The sequence below is a fragment of the Desmodus rotundus genome, chromosome 3 (genome assembly GCF_022682495.2).
Source record: "Desmodus rotundus isolate HL8 chromosome 3, HLdesRot8A.1, whole genome shotgun sequence".
In the NCBI taxonomy this organism is placed as follows: Eukaryota; Metazoa; Chordata; class Mammalia; order Chiroptera; family Phyllostomidae; genus Desmodus; species Desmodus rotundus.
This window is the reverse complement of record NC_071389.1, coordinates 187,863,209-187,882,549: the sequence shown is the minus strand read 5'-3', so window position 1 is coordinate 187,882,549 and position 19,341 is coordinate 187,863,209. Positions and strand designations below refer to the sequence as shown.

At 44.3% G+C, this 19,341-nt stretch overlaps 1 protein-coding gene across 2 annotated transcripts in view; it reads right to left on the bottom strand.

Annotated features, from left to right (window-relative positions):
• The window catches only part of STAB2 (stabilin 2), a 123,727-nt gene extending 105,420 nt beyond the window's left edge, over positions 1-18,307 (bottom strand). For both annotated transcript variants that reach the window (XM_053921971.1, XM_053921972.1), the window contains exons 1-5: positions 18,052-18,307; positions 15,013-15,146; positions 12,908-13,023; positions 4,929-5,014; positions 4,024-4,093 (exon numbers count right to left, since the gene is read on the bottom strand). In XM_053921971.1, the coding sequence (XP_053777946.1) occupies positions 4,024-4,093; positions 4,929-5,014; positions 12,908-13,023; positions 15,013-15,146; positions 18,052-18,129 (484 nt within the window). In that variant the 5' untranslated portion in view covers positions 18,130-18,307. The remainder of the gene's footprint in view (positions 1-4,023; positions 4,094-4,928; positions 5,015-12,907; positions 13,024-15,012; positions 15,147-18,051) is intronic.
• Between the last annotated feature and the right edge of the window lie 1,034 nt (positions 18,308-19,341).

Below are 19,341 nucleotides of genomic sequence, written 5' to 3'. Positions count from 1 at the left end.
CAAGAAAGTGTCCTTGAGAAGGAGAAATGAGCAGCAGAAGGATTCCCAGATGTCATTTCAAGAGCCCTTGGTATTTGTTGCAAATCTCTAGAGACACTTGGAACTTGGGGTGTGTGACTTTGGAGTGGTCAACGCCATGGCCATTTGTGTCAGAGGGATAGTGCGCAAAGGCCCCTGTGCTGGGCCCCTTGGCAGAGTGAGCTGCTCCCTCTCCCATATTTTTGTGGTAGCCATGGTACTGTGCACACTGGGACAGAATTGTCACCTGTGTTTCAAGCTCCTTGAGGCTGGGCACCTAATCTCTCCCCTCTTTGGATCCCTATCACCTGTCAGCGGTCAATGGTGGATGCTCACCAGGGCAGAGTGGCACAATGCTTGGGCACCCAGGTCTAGGCGTCAGACGCTTGGGGTCAAACCCTGGCTCTGGTCCTTATAAAATCTGCATGACCTCGAGAAACCCCTCTGCATCTCCATCCGTAAATTGAGAAACCCAGCTTGAAGAGTTGCTGTGAGGATCTTCCCACACTGCCTGGCACACAGTGGGTGCTCAGCAAACGCCAGCTACTGTTAGTAACAAGACATGGTTGTGGGACTGATCTGGGGGTCATGTCAGAAGAATGGGCTTTGCCTTCTGCCCCAGCCAGGAGTGAGGCACTGAGTTGGCTAAGGCCTTGGCAGCAGAGGTAAAAACCCTTGGCAGATGCAGCTCTAACTCAGGTCTAAATTAATCACCGGTTGGGTAGGAGAATGCTCCAGCAGCAGGTTCAAGCCAGTGTTAAAAATAAACTGCAGCTAATAGAGCTGTCCTACTTACAGGCAGAATGGCCACCTCTGAGGGACTAACTCCCCACTGGATGAAACAACACTGGCACCCAGTGGATGCCCAGCTGAAAAGGTTTGCAGGTTCCCCAGTCCTTGCCAATGGGCAATGACCAGCCATCGCTGAGCCATCCATCCATCCATTCATTCATTCATTCATAGGTGGATAAATGTTCACCTTACTGTTGGATTGCTTTTGTCCTCACTTAATACTTGCTTTTGTTGGTTGAGTGCTTGTGCCATGGTGCTAAGAGCTTTGCTACTGTGTCAGCGCTGTGAGGCAGGTGTTACTGTTCCCATCTTGCAGAGGAGGAAGGCTGAGAGAGGTGAATAGTCTGCCCCAGGGCACACAGCAGCTGATTTCAAACTCAAGCCAGTCTGATTTCAAAGCCGGTTGCAGAGCTGAGCAATCCCACATGGTAGCCACTAGCCACGTGTGGCTGTTTAACCTTCGATAGAGTATAATGAACGAAAATTTAAAATCAGTTCTTCAAATGCACCAGCCACATTTCAGGCCCTCAGTGGCCACAGGTGACCTGGAGCACCATGGGACAGCCCAGACACCAGACATTCCCATCACTGCGTGAAGCTCTACTGGGAACTAGGGTTTGGAATTTTTTCTCCTCTCAGTTTAGGTTTCCAAATTTCTTAACAATTTAGGTTTCTATACCATCTTTCTCCCTTTCACTTGTCCTTTCTCTGTGGCACAAATAAGTATGAATAAATGCCACTTCATTTAGAAATATTTGGAAATGTCCACATATATCTGTGCTCATTGGCAGACAACACCAGTTTCTTGGGGGCAACATGGACTCTCCTTTCTAAATTTTCATCCCAAAGCAAGGACTTGGCTTTCTTAGGAGGTTAGCAATGTTAGATGCTGTCTTTTCCCTTTCAATTTCAATATTTATATAAAATATGGGATTTAAATTCCGGTATTATGGTAGGGAAGGGCCAATTTAGGACACATGTAATTTCTAAACAGTTGATATTTTAATGTCCTTTAATATTGTGTATAATCTTAAAACTATACAGACTGTCGACATCTCTTTTAAACTTGCCTTTGCTGACACTTTTACGAAATAATAATCATTTACGGGGTGCTGGATGAATAAGGTCCTGAGATTGCGGGCCACTAGGGGATAATAGGCAATATTAATAACTGCTAACATTTATCGTGCACTGATTGCCTCATTAAACCCTCACAATTATCCTAAAGAAGACATTATTTCTGTTTTTGCAGATGAAGACACAGGCATAGAATGTGCTTGTAAACTTAAGGTAATTAGCAGCCTTGGGGCTGAGACCTGCTCTGAGTCCAAAGCTGGAGCTCTATAGGCTGCCTCTCAAAACCGTGGTTTTGAGTCAGGTCAACATGGCTGGAGCAAATTACATCATTCATTCTTTCATTTACTCGCTCATCTAGCCAACAAAAGTGGGATGAGCATCAACTGCACGCACAGGTAGCATTATGGAAGGTGCTGGAGATAAAGAGGTACAACAGTGTCTGCCTTCAAAGACCCCGCAGGCTACCAGAATGAGACAACACCTCTGCTATTGCAGATAAAACTTATTAGAGAGCGCACACTTGTGAGCGTGGGGTGTCTGTGTGTACGTGCAGGTTTTCTGCAAGAAAGTTTGAATCAATGCAGTACCTACTGAATTTGATGTTTCCCTCAAATCCCAAACCAAGCTGGTGTTGAAGAAAGGCCACCGGATTTATCCTTTGTGGAGGACTACGGTTCTGGCTGACACTGTCCCTACCACGCCTACGTTCTCTAGGCCGTGCCCATCCTGTGCATTCCAGCTGACTCCCAGGAACCTGTGAATGCTTCCTAGGGAGCCTGTGCCACCTGAATGCGCACTGGGGGCTGGAAGTGCCAGGGAACGGACAACTGCCCCGCCCATAACTGCATGTATTAGTTTCCTGTTGCCGCCATAACAAATTACTCCGACCTTGGTGTCTTAAAACAGCACAGATTTATTGTCTGACGTTTCTGGAGGTCAGAAATCCAAACTTCCTATCCTAAAATCAAGGTGGCAGGGTCATGTTCCTTTCTGGAGGGAAAAATATGTTTGCTTGTCTTTTCCAGCTTCTAGAGAGAGGCTGCCCACATTGCTTGGTGCCTGGTCCCTCCCGTCTTCAAAGCCAGCAGGAGCTGGGGGAGTCTTCCTCACATCTCATCACTCCAACATTGCATCTTCTTCCTCTACTTCCCTCCTCCACGTTCAAGAACCCTTGTGATTACACTGGGCCCACCTGGACAATCCAGGGTACCCTCTCTATGTCAAGGTCAGCTGATGAGCAACCTTAATTCCATCTGCTACTTTAATTCCCCCTTGCCAGGTAAGGTAATGTATTCTTAGGTCCAAGGGATGAGGATGTGGACATATATTTTTTTGGGGGGGTCCTTTATTCTGCCTGCCACACTGTGATTCCCCATCCCCTCTAGTGAGAAAACTCCGAGGTGTACTCGACACGGACTCCAGAGTTCCCCAGGGCATCCGGCCCTGGTCATCACACTGGTCTCTGGCTTGCCAGCACACCCGTACCTCCTCTTTGTCACTTTCTTAGTGTGTCCGGGGTCACCTCCCAAACATGCTACTTGTACCGGAATCTTGTTTCAGGGTCTCCTTCTAGGGGAACGGGGGAATGAGACATAAAAGAATAGACAAACCAGTGTCTGCTGTATTTGTTTGTTTGTTTAACCTGCAAAATGGAGCCGACAGTCACTGATCACCTCGGGTATTTACTTGTGAACACCCCAAAGGAAGGGACAGAGTAGCATGTGGTGCCAACGTGCTGGAAGGGAAGGCCCCTGGGGAGAAGACCACTGCTGAGACCAGGATCTGGAAGGACCTCAGGGAGAAGCTGGACAGGCAAAGAACGGGGATGTTGGGCCCTGGAGTCTGGAGAGATGGACTTGCATGCCCCCGAGTTTGCTGGAAAACATTACTGGCGAGTAGCTGACTGCACGTGCTGAAAACCACAGAAAGCACCGTCTCTTTTTTCAAGAACTGCATTTTATCACATTTGTTGTCAACTCTTTGTTTTGTCTTTGTAGACATGGATATACATAACTGTTCAGCGTTTACGGCCCCCCACGCCCCATGGAACAGTCTTTCTGGGGTCTTCAGCTATGTAAGCCACGTTTGACTTTCAATCTTTGCAAATGCCCTGGATTACACAAACATCCGACATACCTCCTGCACAGCTGGGTCCAAATAAGTTGTCATCAGCACAGATCTCGCAGGCTGTTCCACCAAACCCTTCCTGCAAAACACCCCAGGTAGGAGTTGTTAGACCCGAGGTGAGTGACGTCACCCAGAAGGCCCATGGATGTCTCACCGGTGGCCTGGCCAGGGTTTGTTTCTCCAATATACCTTTCCTCTGCGCCTATCCTGAAGCTCCTTCTTTATATTATTTCCTGTATTCTTTGCTGTTTTTCTGTTATAATATGTTCCTTAATCCCTGCATCATTTTTTTACTGTGAGTTCAGAGTTCTTCATAAGAAAGCTGCTTTGTCAATCCAAAGATATAAATACAGGGCAAGTGGTAATGGCCACAACAGAATGTCACCAAAGGATGAAATGAAAACTCCAGGTTGCATTTGTAAAGACAGTTGAGCTCATTTTCAGAAGGATTTCTTTGTATTTTAACCAAAGGCTTGAAACGTGCAAAAAGTCGCTTTCGTGGGAGAACAAAGCAATCCTTCAATCGGCAGGCCCGGTGCTTGCCAACGGGAGCCGCGGACAGCCCCGGGAGCGGTCGGCGAACGGTGGTGATTACCATCAGCAACCACAAGAGTTTCTAGAGCCCTGCACGGTGTCACAAAGTATTTTCACATTTGTGACCTCCTTTCGCTTTTTCAACAAATGTAAGTGCATAGGGTTATGATCAAACCCATTTCACAGATGGGTCCACTTAAGGCTGAGCAGTTAACTAACTCCACAGCCCCCAGCCTCTGAGCCGTCCTTTTGTTGCAGATTGCCTATTTTTTCTTTTTTTACCAGTATCACTTCCTAGAAACTCCATCTACTGGGTGTGTACGTTTAAGGAGGGACAAACGTAAGCAGAGTTGGGGAGAAGAACACATTTCTGAACTTACTTGGCACGAGCAGCTTCCGTTCCCTTCCATGCCTTCGGCACAGCTGCCCCTGCCGCTGCAGGGGGACCGCGCTCCTCCCGGGCACTCTAGGGTACCAAAGGGCTCAGATTCATTCATTCGCAATGGCACACACGAACACACACAGTCTGCAAGGTGCGGTCAGCACCTACTATATGCCCTTTTCTAGATGAGGAAACTGAGGCACAGAGTAGTGCAGTGGCTTGCCCAAAGTCACCCAGCTGGCCAGTGGCCCCTTCTCTACTGGAAGAGTCCGCCTTTCTGCCCGCCCTCCCCACCCATCAACAAAGTCCTTTGTTTGGATATCTCCCATGCCACAGGCTTTCTAGGCCATATATCTTCCGAGAAATCAGCAGCCATGGAAACTGAAAAAACAGTTCTTGGAAAGAGACTCTAAAAAACAGACCACAGAGGGAAGCCATTCTCTCTAAGACACTCCGATGGGCTCACCTGAGTGACTAGGCTAGTTTTTAATTTAAAGACAATCTTTTTACTAGGCTAGTTCTTTAAGAACACGTGTAACTCTCAGGTACAGGCAGGTGAGAGAATCGAGCTGGCACCTGTAGACTGGGTTCTCTCTGGCCCCTCTGTTTCTTTCGTGTGTGCAGAATATTAGTAAACCGCAGGGTCTAGGTCTTTCACCCCACAACACTGGCCGAGACAGATTTCAAACCCAGGCAGGTGCTCCAGAGTCTTCCACACCGTGCTGCTCATCACCACGCTATCTACCAACCAGGAACTACCGTGCACCTGGGCCACAGCACAGTTAACAGGGATGTGTAGAGGTGAGTGAGGGAGAAGACACGCTTTGAAAACTAACATGTGGGTTTGGACTGCTCTCCCCGGCTAGGGCAGTGGTTACATGGGATGCAAGAGTGTCCTGAGAGAATGGGGACTTTGCAGTCAGAATGTTCTGGGTTCAAACCCCAGGCCAACTCTTTGCTAGCTGCATTCCTTTGGGAAGGTCGATGCCTGGCTCTGAGATTCGGTTCTAGTGTTGGTTGTCCTGGCAGGTTGTGGTAGGGACTGGAAATAGTAGGCGCTCAATAAAAGGGAGTTGTTAAGAGTGGATACGCTGTCTTCTCCAGTTTCTGTTCTTTGAGATTGGCAGTATAACAGGCAACAGCACTCAGAAACTAAATTATTGGGCACCTGTTTGAATCAGGACCAAATACGGTCCTAGATATACAAGGTGAGCATACAGAACTGGTCTCTATTTCCATGATCCTGCCAGTCCAGTGGGGAGAGAGGCATGGATTCATAGACAATCAAATAAATACTGGTTTAAAAAGTGGGATGGGGGTTGTTGGGGGGAAGAGGGTGAGAGCTCTCACCATTCCATCTCCTGGAGGTTACCAACATTTACCGAAAACACCCTAATCCTAAATGGCCTGGCTGACCCAGAGCTGGCCTCAACAGAGGCCAACAGCTGGATCATTAAGGGAGGGCCTTGTTAAAGACTGTGGTCTTTATCTTAAAAAGAGCAGGAGGAAGTGAGGATGAAGAGGAAGGGAGGGGGCCTCATCAAGCAGGGACCAGGTAGCACTTTAAGGTTCATCTGAAAACCAACAGAAGCACTTGAGTTCTCAGTGGAGGACACAGGGTACCAAGAGAGTGTTTCCAGAAATCATTGACTACCTAATGGCTCTTGTCCCATTTCCTTTGCTATTGGGATCTTCTTGGGCTGAGATGGTATTTTGGAAACCAGGCCCAACTCTGGGCAGGGGCAGAGAGACAGAGAGGTGACATTTCTGTCGCTGTTACTTCTCTTGGCCCTGGTGCTTCTCCTTGGGGCTAGGCATGCAAAGGGCTCTCTGAGAGACCCCCAGCCTGCCTTCTGGGCTGGCTCAGAGGCGACACAGAACCTCCTCCACCCTGGCACTCAGAAATCAGCGCCACCTTGCAGAAATGCCCTTCCAGGCAATTTTACTTTTGCGGGCAATGCCAGTCTCCTCTGTGCTGCAGCCTGTCTCGCATCCTTTCTGTCCACCCCAGCAGACTACCCCAGACATGCCCTTCCCTCCACATCTTGCCTGTGCCCTTCCCACCCACAAAGATGCTCTGCCGGACACCTCCTCTGAGGCCATCACGAGGGTGTCCCTTCCACTCTGCCCATGCCTTGTGCTAATATATAGAGAAGAAAATAGGTCCAAGTCATCTATTGAGAATTTAACCATATTCTAGGCTGGTCACTGAAGAATTGGGGAGCTTCCCCCATCCCAGCTCCCAAGATGGTGACACTGTGCCCTTTTTCCTTGGGGAACAGTTAGCAAGCCTTTCTTCTTAAAAAGTATAGGCAGGTGTTCCTCTAAGGGTATTCACTGCACCATCTGCATCTAATCACCTGGGAGTGGGCACTGCCCAAGGGCGGATTCTGAAGGCCTTCCTCTGCAGGAATAGTAGCCACGGAAAAGCACCTCTCAGATTTCTGTGGTGGGAGCATGATTTTCCGGAAATACACCATTCTGCTCACAGGACCACAATTCCCATGGCTGCCTCCAGCAGTGACTGAGCGTGGCAGGGATACCAAGGCGGGACTCTTCCTGCAAGATGGGGGACTCCTCTGTTGGGTGACTTTGGCTGGAGGAAACCCCATCAGCTTCACTGATTTTTTTTTTTTAGAACTACATGTAGTCTGAGACTTTTCCATTCACCCTTCCTTGGCTCCCTCCCTTATTTACACCTGTCTGCTGGCTCCCCTGCATCTCCTGGCTTCCTTCTCACTTGCCTTCACAGGCACTTCTTTTCATTAACCTGTTGCAGCTCTAGCTGTGTCTTGGAATCTGCTTTTCACGGGACCCTGGCTAATCCACCAGGGCACAGACAGCCTTTGTGCAAATTAGAAAGAGCTCCCTACCCTACTGCCCTTGTCCACATATCCCCACAGACACTAGGCTTGGCAAGAAGATGAAACTAAAATCGAGAGGTGGTCCTTCCCTGGGGTGGACCAGGCCACATCAGAGTGTATGGCTCGGTGAGCCAAGAATGGGCTGGATATCAGCCCGTATTCACCCTATTGGTCAATAATAACTTATAACAATTTTATGCCAGGTTTGGCCTTTCACACCTATCAAATGGGGATTTCTGGGTGTGAGGCCCCAGAATATGCATTTTCACAGGCTTGATAGTAATTTTACCAGACATTAATGTTTAAGAACCACTGGTTATGTCGAACGATGAATGTAGATTTTCCCAGACAAGGAAGAGGTGAAAAGGTTTTTATGCCAAAGTGTGAGTTTCTTTCCTGCTTCTCAAATCGTTTGCTATCACCTCCAGCTCCCGTTAAGAAAAAAGATGGTACAATGGACATCTCAGCAACCACACTTGAAAGAGAGATTACGGATTTTGCTCTAAGGGCACTTTTCTGAGACATTGTGAGGCCCAAGGAGCTGATAAGGCTATTTTAGGTTGTTATCACATTTCCCTTTGGTCACTGCTGCTCTGGTGGTCCCTTGCTTATGACTTGCCTGTGCAGGGAGCTTACCCATTCTAAACAGTCAGCAAGTCATCGGCTGCCTGTTTCTTTAAAGGAAGATAATAAACTTCCTGGCCAACAAGAGGCCAAGGACCTCCCTGTAACTTTATCTCCCAAGGACCCCTGGAGGTGCCTACTCTTTGTCACCACTTTTGTTTAAAAGCTTGGCTCACAGCGAGGCAGAGAATATGCCCTGCCATTCCATTTAAATCTCTGGTTGAAACTGTCTGTCTGGGAAACTGATGTGAAGTAGGTTCTTCATGTAAGCTCAGCATTACTTGTTAGTCAGAGCCAAAAAGGACCTACCTACAGAATGGTCTCAGATCCATACTGTCTGTTTGCAACCTGGGCAGTGAATGGCCAGGAACATACCACAGGAAAGAAAAAGTGGTCTGAAAACGCCAATAACACGATACAAAAAACAAGTGCGCACAGTTCGATAGCACTGACCTCAAAAAGTAGAATCAAGGTCATTTCCTTTTGAAACAGTCAGATTGTTTTTCCACATTCCTTTCCCATGACTTTGAGTTGTAGCTCACATCCATTAGTGTTAATGGTGGAAGGAAAAGATCTGGCGTGTTCAAATAAAAAGTCTGTTTCATCTTAAATAGAAATTGGTTGTTTAAACGTATTGATTTTCAGGGTTAAAAGTGTGTTTTGTGCTAATGAGGAAAGACTTCCATACACACAGCGGAAAAGCAGCGCAAGTCTTAATGAGGGGCGAGCGTGCTGAACAGGGGTAGAAGCCCCCTTGTCGTGCCAGGGTGATATTTTTCTCCTCAAGTGAGAAGTCATGCCTCCTTCTTCCTTTTCTCTTTTTGGCTATGATGTTTACCGGAGTTTCATTTAACAAACGGAATATCGGAAATAACGTAAGTGTTCAAAATAAGGCATTTGCTCCCCGAATGACAGGACATGTAGGCCATGAAGCATTTACTAAAGTCATTCAAAAAAGTGTCACTAAAGCCACTTCTTTTTGCATAGAACATTTTCAAACCACGCAGTTAAACGAAAATGACAAGTTACCTGAAAGTATATTAAAAGTATGGTATTTTAAACAAAGGCAGTGTGTAGGTCTAAAAATTGTTACACCTCAAACAAATAATAGCAAAAGGTAATAACAATGGTAATAATAACAACAGTTAATAGTAATAGCTATGTTTTCTTTTTTGTGTTCACAAAAAAAACATGCTAATTAGCATTTCCATTATGCAGATGGTAAAAGTGAGCCCTGGTTTGGTAAAGTAAATTGATCAAGAGAAATGGAGCTCATAAATTGTTGTGCAGGTATTAAATCCAGATTTCTGTGCCTTCAAATCACAACTGTATATGACTCTACACATTGATCCCCAGTTTAGTAGTGGATATCTTTGGCAGCTTATTGATATTTATTTTCTTTATTTTCCTTATTAGTGCTACGTAATTTTCTTTAGAAGACACATCTTACTTCTGAAGAATAAACACTTTAATAATTTTTATTTTCCACTAGTATTGATACTCAATACTAGTTTCAGGTGTACACCCCAGTCATTAGACACTTATATGACTGAGGAATTGATTTCCCCCATAACTCTAGTACCCACCTGACACCATACATTGTTATTACAATATTATTGACTGTGTTCCCTAGGCTGTAATTTTAGAAGAGGATGAGTAATGTTTTTCACTGTGTTTTCCCTGTTTTCAGAATGGACCATAGAGTTATTTTCTAATTTGAATAGGTACTATTAAAATAATTTAAAAAGTAACCCAGGGGGCGGAGTATGAATGTATATCACAGCGCACTAAAAATGAAGTGGGTGCTGCTCTTGCCTTGGGAAGAAGGCCATTCCGGAGCTTGAGCTTCCTCAGAAAGGAGGAGGGACACACGTCAGCAGTTCCGAATGGCCTTATCCTGGAGGAAATGTAAGTGATAGGCAAGATCTCTCTTGTCATCACCAGAAAATGTGAGTGAGAACTGACACACAGCCCAGTGGAAGACTTATCTCTTTCCTGAACCAGAGGAAGGAAGCCTGTTGAGACACTCAGTATGTTTGGAAGACAGAGATAAAGGGGAGTACACTTTTGCACCAGCGAGACGACAGCAAAATGTCCAAGCCTCGGTTTTCACGTGTTTTGCTGCAATGGCCTTGAGACCCATCAGAAGAAAATGCCTGAATGTTATGTTTAAGGAATCCTCTAAGACTCCTTCAGTATTAGGTGTGGGATCTTAGGTGTCACCTTTGTGCCTAGCACAGAGTGACTGATGGCCTGAAAGATTTTGAATCCTGCTTGCTTGCTCATGTTTTCTGAGTTACCACTGTTGTAGGTAGAAAATAGACAGGGGGAGGGTAAGAACAGTATAGGAAATAGAGAAGCCACAGAACTTATATGTATGATCCATGGGCATGAACTAAGTGGGGGGGGATGATGCGGGTGGGAGGGGGTGGGTGTGCAGGGCAGAGGGGAATAAAGGGGGGAAATGGGACAACTGTAATAGCATAATCAATAAAATATATTAAAAAAATTAAAAAGGTCTTGGAGAAAGGGTGTCATTCTTTTTGCCTTTCATTATCAGAGATCTATTTTGACTGTGATTCACTCATTCATTTATTCATAATATTTTTATAAAGTACCTTCTTAGTGGCATACACATTGCTTAGTATTTTTACTTGCATCAATGTTTTAGAGTCTGTACTGTATTTTTGTAAAGTAAGATTTTTACCACCCTTGACAGTTAAGGAGACTGAGGCACAAGCAGGAAATAACTTGCCCAAACCAGTACTGATGGAATTAGATTAAACCCTAAAACTTGGTAGCAGGCCAGAGTTCTTTTTCTCTCCTGGCTGTGGTCTGCTTGTCATTCATTCTGTGGAACATGCTGACTTTTATATCTTGGGCCGAACCTTTCTTCTCTACAGTGTGTCTAATTAATAACTTAGCATCAGATTAGTTTCTGTGGGTTAGGGGGAGAAAAGTAAATCTAAGGGTTCTTTCCATTATGTCAGGTGTCTATAAAAATGGGGTGTGATGACCACATCTGATACTTAAAAAGTTCTCAAAGTTTGGAAGTCTGGGTTAATCACTTGATTTTGACCTAATAAACTCTTAGAAACACACTATGTCAATTTGCTGGAGTGAAACAGAGCAGAGCAGTAAACCAAGAGAAGGGCCAGATATCCTAAACCCCCAAACTTGACCTTTCCAGGTAAGGAGCATAATCCAGGCATCGACTGGGGGTCTGAAAGGACTACCAATACAAAGAGAAATAAAAAAAAAAACCCACTTGGAGGATACTAACCCCTCCTCTGCTGTGGCAAGTTTGGTGCCAGCAGCCCTGAACTTGAATTTGCATGATCACTTAAAAGCTCAAAGGAAACTGGCAAGAAACAATCTCCAAATATCTGATTCCTTATATGCAAAATGGAGATAAAAATGTGTAACTCAAAGATTTGTTTTAAGAATTAAATCAGATAATATAGGCCAAGGACCTGTCTAGTAGCTAATGTCAGCAATGTCGACTAATGGAAGATAACTCATTTCATCATTACTTACACAAAGAAACCAGTGACAACGTTATGCATACACTGTGGGCTCAACTACTTAGAAGCCATAGGAAAGAAGAGATCAGGGAAATAAACCAAAATGTCTAGGGTTTCCTATGTGTGACAAAATACAAGATGCTATTTTTCTTTCTTTGTACTTTTCTTTACAAGCTGTGTACAATTTGCTTATATTATTTAAATCAGAAAAAACAAAGCTAAAGAGAACTAATCTCTTCCCTTGAGTGCATGCTTGAGGTATTTTCATTACATTTTACAAGATGAAATGTAACAAAGAGTAAGTTCATGAATTAAAATGCCTGATTTTTTACTATCCAAGAACAAAAGGGGGATCTCACACAACTTGCACGTCACAGCCAGGATGCAGTCACGACTTGAATGTAAACATCTACCATCGGGATAGAAGTTCAAGTTCAGCTAGCAAATGCTATGCTTGACCACAGAAGTCTAACTGTACCATTGACTCAGACTTGGCTAGTTTTCCTTACAGTGGAAACTAGTCATTATAGAGTTTTTCATTCCATCCTAAAACTTAAGTTTTTAGAAGGTTGAATGATTATTTTGGTTGCCAAACAATAACTACAGCCTCTGAGATATTGTCATAAAACTTCTTACAGAAAATTGTGTTTGGGGTCATTAAAATCCAGCATTCTTACTTCCTCTCTATAGTCAGTTATTTGTTGTTGTAAAAATGGGTAGCCTTTCAATTATCCCTTTTTGCTGAATGGTAAAGGAATTCCCTTAAAGACAAATCTCGAACTGGAGGAAAGCAGTTTTCTTTAAAAAAGCTGAGAGGGCAAGAAAATTTTTCTACATACAAACAGAACCGTGACTTTCTAGATGCTAACATTTTCCTTTTATCAAGTTTCCTTCCTCTCAATTTTCCATCAAATGGGACATGGAGAAGGGAGTATCCAAATCTGAGAAAAGCTTTTGCCACTTACCCATGCAGTCTGGGCCCCAGTGGCCGGGACAGCACTGAGGCTGGAGGTAGTCCTTCCTACAGATGTGGCGGCATCCGGGGAGGGACAGAGAGTATGACCTGACCTCAAAGGAGTACCTTGAAGGGTAAAGTGAGACATAACCCATTAGCAGAGCGACGCGTTAACTCTGGGCAGTGGAATTGCCCTACATTTTTTTTAGGTCTTTACACTTGCTTATATTTAAAAATACGTATATACATTGAACACAAAAGTTGGAAAAAACAATCGTGATTTATCTTTACTTGTAAAAATTAGATGAAAAAATCAAGGCACAAAGAAAATAGGGGTGAAATATCTAAAATGATGTCGGAAGTGAAGTTAGTAGATGAAAAAAATGAGGTTAGGTTCTAGGCACATGGGACGAGTGGACTTCACACTTGTCACTGAGTGCCCTAGCAACCAATGCAAGAATAGAAGCCATGAGTTACGTGGTGCACAGGGTCTGTGAATTTAAATCACACCAACTGCTCAGGGTACCGAAGATGTAGAAATCTCTGTGAGAGGCGGTGTAATGTAGTGAGCAACACCTGCTACATTGTTCTTGAGGGAAATCCAGTGATGGTTTTTTTTAGAACGGTTTTTGTACCATCCGAGGTACAGTTCTGGAATAGCCATTCTTTGGAGGCTAAACACTATTGTCTACTTATAGAGGTCTCTGCATGGGTGGCTTATTGCAGGATTTGACTCTCGTGTTTCTAGAGATTATCCTCCATAAATAGTGTTTCTTTCAGCGGGGCTGTTACTAACAGTGTTCTGGTGAGTTCAAGGTTGTACTCCTGAACCAGTGCCTGTTGGGTAGCTGATTAATCACAGAGCTACCGGCTTTATGGGCAGTCAGGTTAAAGATAGAGTTGACGATTCCTTTGAAAGGTTGAGAATGCTAGCAGGGTCACCTCTTTATAAAGATTGCAAAAGGGAGATTCAAGGGCAGAACCAAACATCCCCTCAAGAACCAGTCTTGGGTTTGTTTCAGTATAAATAAAAGATAAATCGAAATCTTTAATACTAAAATGTAGAACACGAGTGCACTAATCTACTAATCTTATTCTGTGAACGTGCACATGTGTGTGTTTAGGGTAGAGTGGGGTGGGACATAGCCAAGTGCCAACCCTGGCCATGAAAAAAGTAACTAGTATAAAAAAGTTCTCACTAAAGTCACTATGTACTTTTAACTTGAACCCTAATTCTTCCTGATATGCTTTCTAAAAGAAACTAGTTGCAAATGTGCACCCACTTCGGTGACTGAGTGGTCAACTGCCGCGTACGCTTGCTACTTCTAGGCCAATTAGTGTTGGGAAACCTCTATTAAAAATGATGACTTGGGTTTAGAATATAGTGCAGCCACATTAAGCAAACATGAATTTAAAATAGTGTGATATGGCGGTGTTAAGGTTTCATTTTGTGCAAAGTAAGAAATCATACTTATTCTCTGTCCCTGACTTAAAAATGAAAGTCACTGAGGGCTGCCTAATTTTTAAATTAGTAGACTGAGTAAATAAAAAATATTGTGGTTGCACTTGAACTCCATGGCTGCATCCATTAGCTGGTGAGCCGAACGGCTTGTCATCCTTTGCCAGGGTTAGCCTGGAATCCCAAGAGTTTTGCATCTTAAGAGGATTTCAGGAATGCAGTCCTCACACAAAATGCAACAGAGCTACTGTAATTCAGCTGTCTCCCTTCTTTGGGTTCCATCTAGTATCAGGGTCCTAGCTAGTTAGTAAGATGACTGTTGGACCCAACAAGGCTTTGTAACGTGTTCTGCCTGGAACCATTTTCCAGTAACACAAACCCCAGATTTTCAAACTAAAGAAGGGCCAAATGAAGGAAGAATGTTTCTGTACCATGTAATATAGTCCATTTTGTAATAAAATGGGAATCAACAATAATACTTTTTTTTAGACTCAAGGTCATAGTTGTAAATCACCTAAGTTTGGGCTCAACGCAGTCTCAGAGAAAGAGAGAATCATGGAAATGCTTTGCAGTTTTTGAGACAAGAGGTTTCTATCTGGATTCACAATCCCTTGAGTTTCAAAACTCGAGCAGCCCTGTTTTCTCATAATGGGTACCTGCAATCTCGAACCCCTATGGAGCCATTGGTAACCTTGGTGTAACCATCCGGGCACTTCATTCTCGAGCTGAGTGAGCAAGATTGGCACTCAGTCCTAATGACCAGCAGAGACTTCTTATCGCATCTGTTTGTCTATGAAAACAGAAAAGAAAAATCAAGTTCCATTAGCAGAGCCTTGCTTGGCCAATCTTCTCCATCGACTTTATGTCAATGGAATGACCAGGATGGCAATGAGGTTGATTAGTAATGACTGGCAGGCTGCTTTCAATCTTATTTGGAAAGTGTTGGGATCTACAAGCAATGTCTGCCACAGCTGTGCTACAGGCTGCTTGTACCACCCTGATCTGGAGCGTAGAGTCCAGCAAGGTAAGGTAACCTCACTATAAACACTTCTCTAAGTGGAGAAATATATTGTAGAATATATTCAAATGAAATTTGTTAAGGCAGGTTATTCAAGGTCAATTGGTCATAAATGGACCATAGGCTGGTCTGAGTGTTAAATGCCGTACAGTTTCTGCTCCAGAGATGTTTGTATTCTTTTGATTACAGTCCAGCTAGAACGTGGGTTCCGTGAGGGCAGCAATCTTTTCCTATTTCATTTTCTGATGCTTTGTCTGAAACACCTAGAATAGTGGCTGGCACATAGCAATGTGCAGTAGTTATTTGTTGATTGAATAAATGAATTGTAGGAAATCAGACAGGCACACTAGAAAATATTGGCAGCTGTTTGCTAATATTGCAGAGAACCGTTACAAGGAGTGATGCAGCCATACTTGGGCCCTGTCTCAGGATCCCTTAGTAGCCAAGCTGCTGGTGCTGATCCTCCCAAATGAATTTCCTCACCTTTTCCAGGTTTCCTTCATTTCCCCAAAACTTAACAGAAGCAGCTCTGTACAATGACGAGAGACTAAACTTGTGAGTCAAAAGACTTAAGCTTGGAATCAAGCTCAGTATCTTGTTAACTGCATAATCTGGAATGAATTCCTTAGTCTTCACCATTCTCTGTAAGGGGAATATATTGATAACCACTCTCCAGGATATTGAGAAATTTAAATGATGTAACATGAGCAAAGTGCCTGGCCCGGTACTGGAATATCACAGGCAGTGAGTGCTACTTCCTGTACCGCTTCTCTGTCCCCGTCTCTGTGCTGTGCTTGTTGTTTCTCCTGAGAGACACGTTCTTTCCTCTCCGCCTGGCTACCCAAACCTCTAATCTTTCAAGGCCCTGTTTAACACCACCGCATACACAAAACCACACTCATCTCTTTTCCTTTTCTCAGTGGTTGGCCAATAGAGCACATTTGTTGTTGTTGCTCTCCACTTGAACACTACCGTGTTTAAGGGTTTTTTTTTTGTCATCCCACAGGCCCAGCACTGTTAGGGGTCATGAGAACATCATAAATGCTTCTATGTTTGTTGAAATCTGTGAAGGCTGCACAAAAAGAAACCCACTTATAGAGCAGCTCATCACTATGCATACTTTCAAAGGCAGCATCATATTTGATTTGACCACCCTAAATATCAGTAGGGCAGGTAGCATCATCCTCATCTTAGAGAGGAGCTCACTGAGGTGAGGGGGCTCAGTGACCTGCCCAAGACCACACTGTACGCTAGAGGTCTTCGGAGTCCTTGGTTGGCCATGTCTCTTCCCTGCACACGACAGAGTGGTGGATAGAAAATCAAAACCTCTGTTTTCTTTCTGGTGGCTTTCACTTAATGGTCACTATGAACCAAAATAACACTGGATGGTCTTTATGGAGTAATAACAAAACCACCCTTAGATATAGTTTCAATTAATCTCCTATTATGGTCACGAGCCCCTATATTTTTTAAAGCAGAATGTTCTTTACATTAGGTTTTCCCATGTGGGTAAGTAGATGGGATGACCTTACTTTGCCTTTTCTTTCTTAGTAGGCCACAGTTAATATTCTCTTTTCAAAAATACCTTGACTGATCTTTTCAAATGGAGTGGCTCATTGTACTTCTCATATGATCTCTTCTGGAAGAGTAAACTCAGCTTAAGCATCAGTCGACACCTGCTTTCTGCACTAAAGCTGGCACCCACGACGCTGGTAGTGGTGGTGACGGCGAGGATGACAGTTACTGCTGAGTGGGGAGCGCTGTCAGGGGAGAAACTGAGGCTTAGAGAGACTAGTCACTTGCTCAGGGGTGAACAGCCAGGAAGCTGTGGAGCAGAAATTACTGATCCTCAGAAATATTTGTTAAACAAATGAAACCACTGTGCAAACTCACCCTTATCTAACCTCACAGCTGGAGGGAGCAACCATTATGGCATTTTAAAAAATGTTTCTGTGAAAAATATTATTAGACTACAGCCAACTGAAGTGAAATTGGGGTTGATAAAAATTTCCTTGGCACAGACTCAGAATCACGTTTATTATTCACAGAGCAGAAACCATATCTTGGGAAGTGCATTTTAAATAAACCCCTCAGATTGACTCCCACACCCCACACCCTTTTTAGGCTGGCCTTGATGCACATCTGACACTGAACTTGCTTTATGATGACAACTCACGTGAGCTAGCTTGAGAAGCTGGCCTGCTGGCGTAAAGTGCCCCGGGTACTTTTCCTACAACTTGGGAATGTAGAAGGGGGAATACCTAATGCATTTCCTAATACGTATCTCTCAGCCAGATGTCACCCAACCTGGAATTCCCCACACCACCTCTCCACAGCCATTGTTGTTCTACATTCCAAATGGTGCAATGGGAAGTGATGAGACTATTAAAACAAACACACATACAAAACCCAGGATACCCAAATCCACCATGGAACAAGGGATGTGAGCACTAAAATCAGAGATTGCCAACAAGAGCCTTTTAGCATAGAAATAACCAGCTGGGGTAGTGTGCCTACAGAAAGATGGTGCATCACACTAGATCCTGTTCTCCACAAGCTTTCTCTTTACTCCATGAAGCCCAGATAGTACTCTCTACCCGTGACAACATAGGAAAGCAAAACGCTTTTGAATATATCCTGAAAATTAATAAATGAAAAGACTGACGTCTCATCTTACCTGCTCTGTTGTTTCCGGTGGAGAGCAGAAATTTTGTACAACCAATCCAAGAAACAAAAGTATTAAATTTTGTAGCATAGCGAGAAAATATTTGCTCCTTCTCCGTGCCAAGCGCCTGTCAGAACTATTGCCCTATTTCAACTTCGCCTGATGAACTCCCAGTGAATTCTTTCTCATTTCAGTGTCTGTTTTTAAACCCTTCCCTCTCCTTTCCCTGGACTGAACCAGATGATTTGTGGGACCCGCCTCTATACAGGAAAGACAGCAAATCCAGGGGTGGCAGTGACATTGGCCACCTCGACTGTATATATATGTCCTGGCTGAATGACAGGATATCCTGAAGGGGCTGAGGGAGAAACACGATCCGGAATTTTTGTGCCTTGTGAAACTCCCAAGAATGAGCCCCTGCCTCCCACTGCTCTGCCCATCCTGCCTCTGGTCCTGTCTGCTCCTGGACCCAGAGACCCGCCAACATTCCCACAACCACCCCATGGAAAACTGCAGCCCTTTCTGGCTGAATCCAGGCTCGCTGTCTGGCAGTATCTGCGGAAGTGCCCATAAATGGGTACAATCCCCTGGAGGGAATGTTGCAGAAGCCCCTGTCCTTGTCTTTGAAGACTAGGGGTGGCCTCACCTGGTGTGGTTGGCAAACTACTGCAAAGAAATGTCTCTTTGCAGATGTCGCCAGTGGGTTTTTGTCTTGTCCTTTCTCATCTTCCGTGTCATGTCAGGAACAAAAGACTGAGCCTACAGGTCTCAGCTTTCGAGGCCCCCTCTTTAAGGATCTAATGCCACCCCTTCCTGTCCTGCCCCCCTAATAGCATCTTGGAAACCCTCCTAGCATTATGCACACAATAGTATGATAGCCTAGTCACATCTATCACCGCTCATGTCTGTGTGTCTGCCTCCCATGCCCAACTGTGAACTCCTTGGGGACAGGGCCATAGTCTTCATCATCTCTGTACCCCTGACCACCTAGAGCAGAGGCCTGCACTTGACAATAATAAAAACAAATAATAGTAGCCAACATTTGTTGAAAACTTAATATGTGCTAGTTATTATTCTAGGCCTCTCCATGGATTAACTGGTTTAATCCTCACTACACTTCATAAAAAAATTTATAATTATTCTCTCCATTTTGTAGATGAGGAAACTGAGGCAGAGGGGTTAGGCAACTTTTCCAAGGTTATACAGCTAGTGGGTGGAAATCCAGTTTTCATATTGTGTGACTTTTAACCACTACCCTGTACTACCTAAGATAATAACTGTTACGTATAAACACACAGCAGG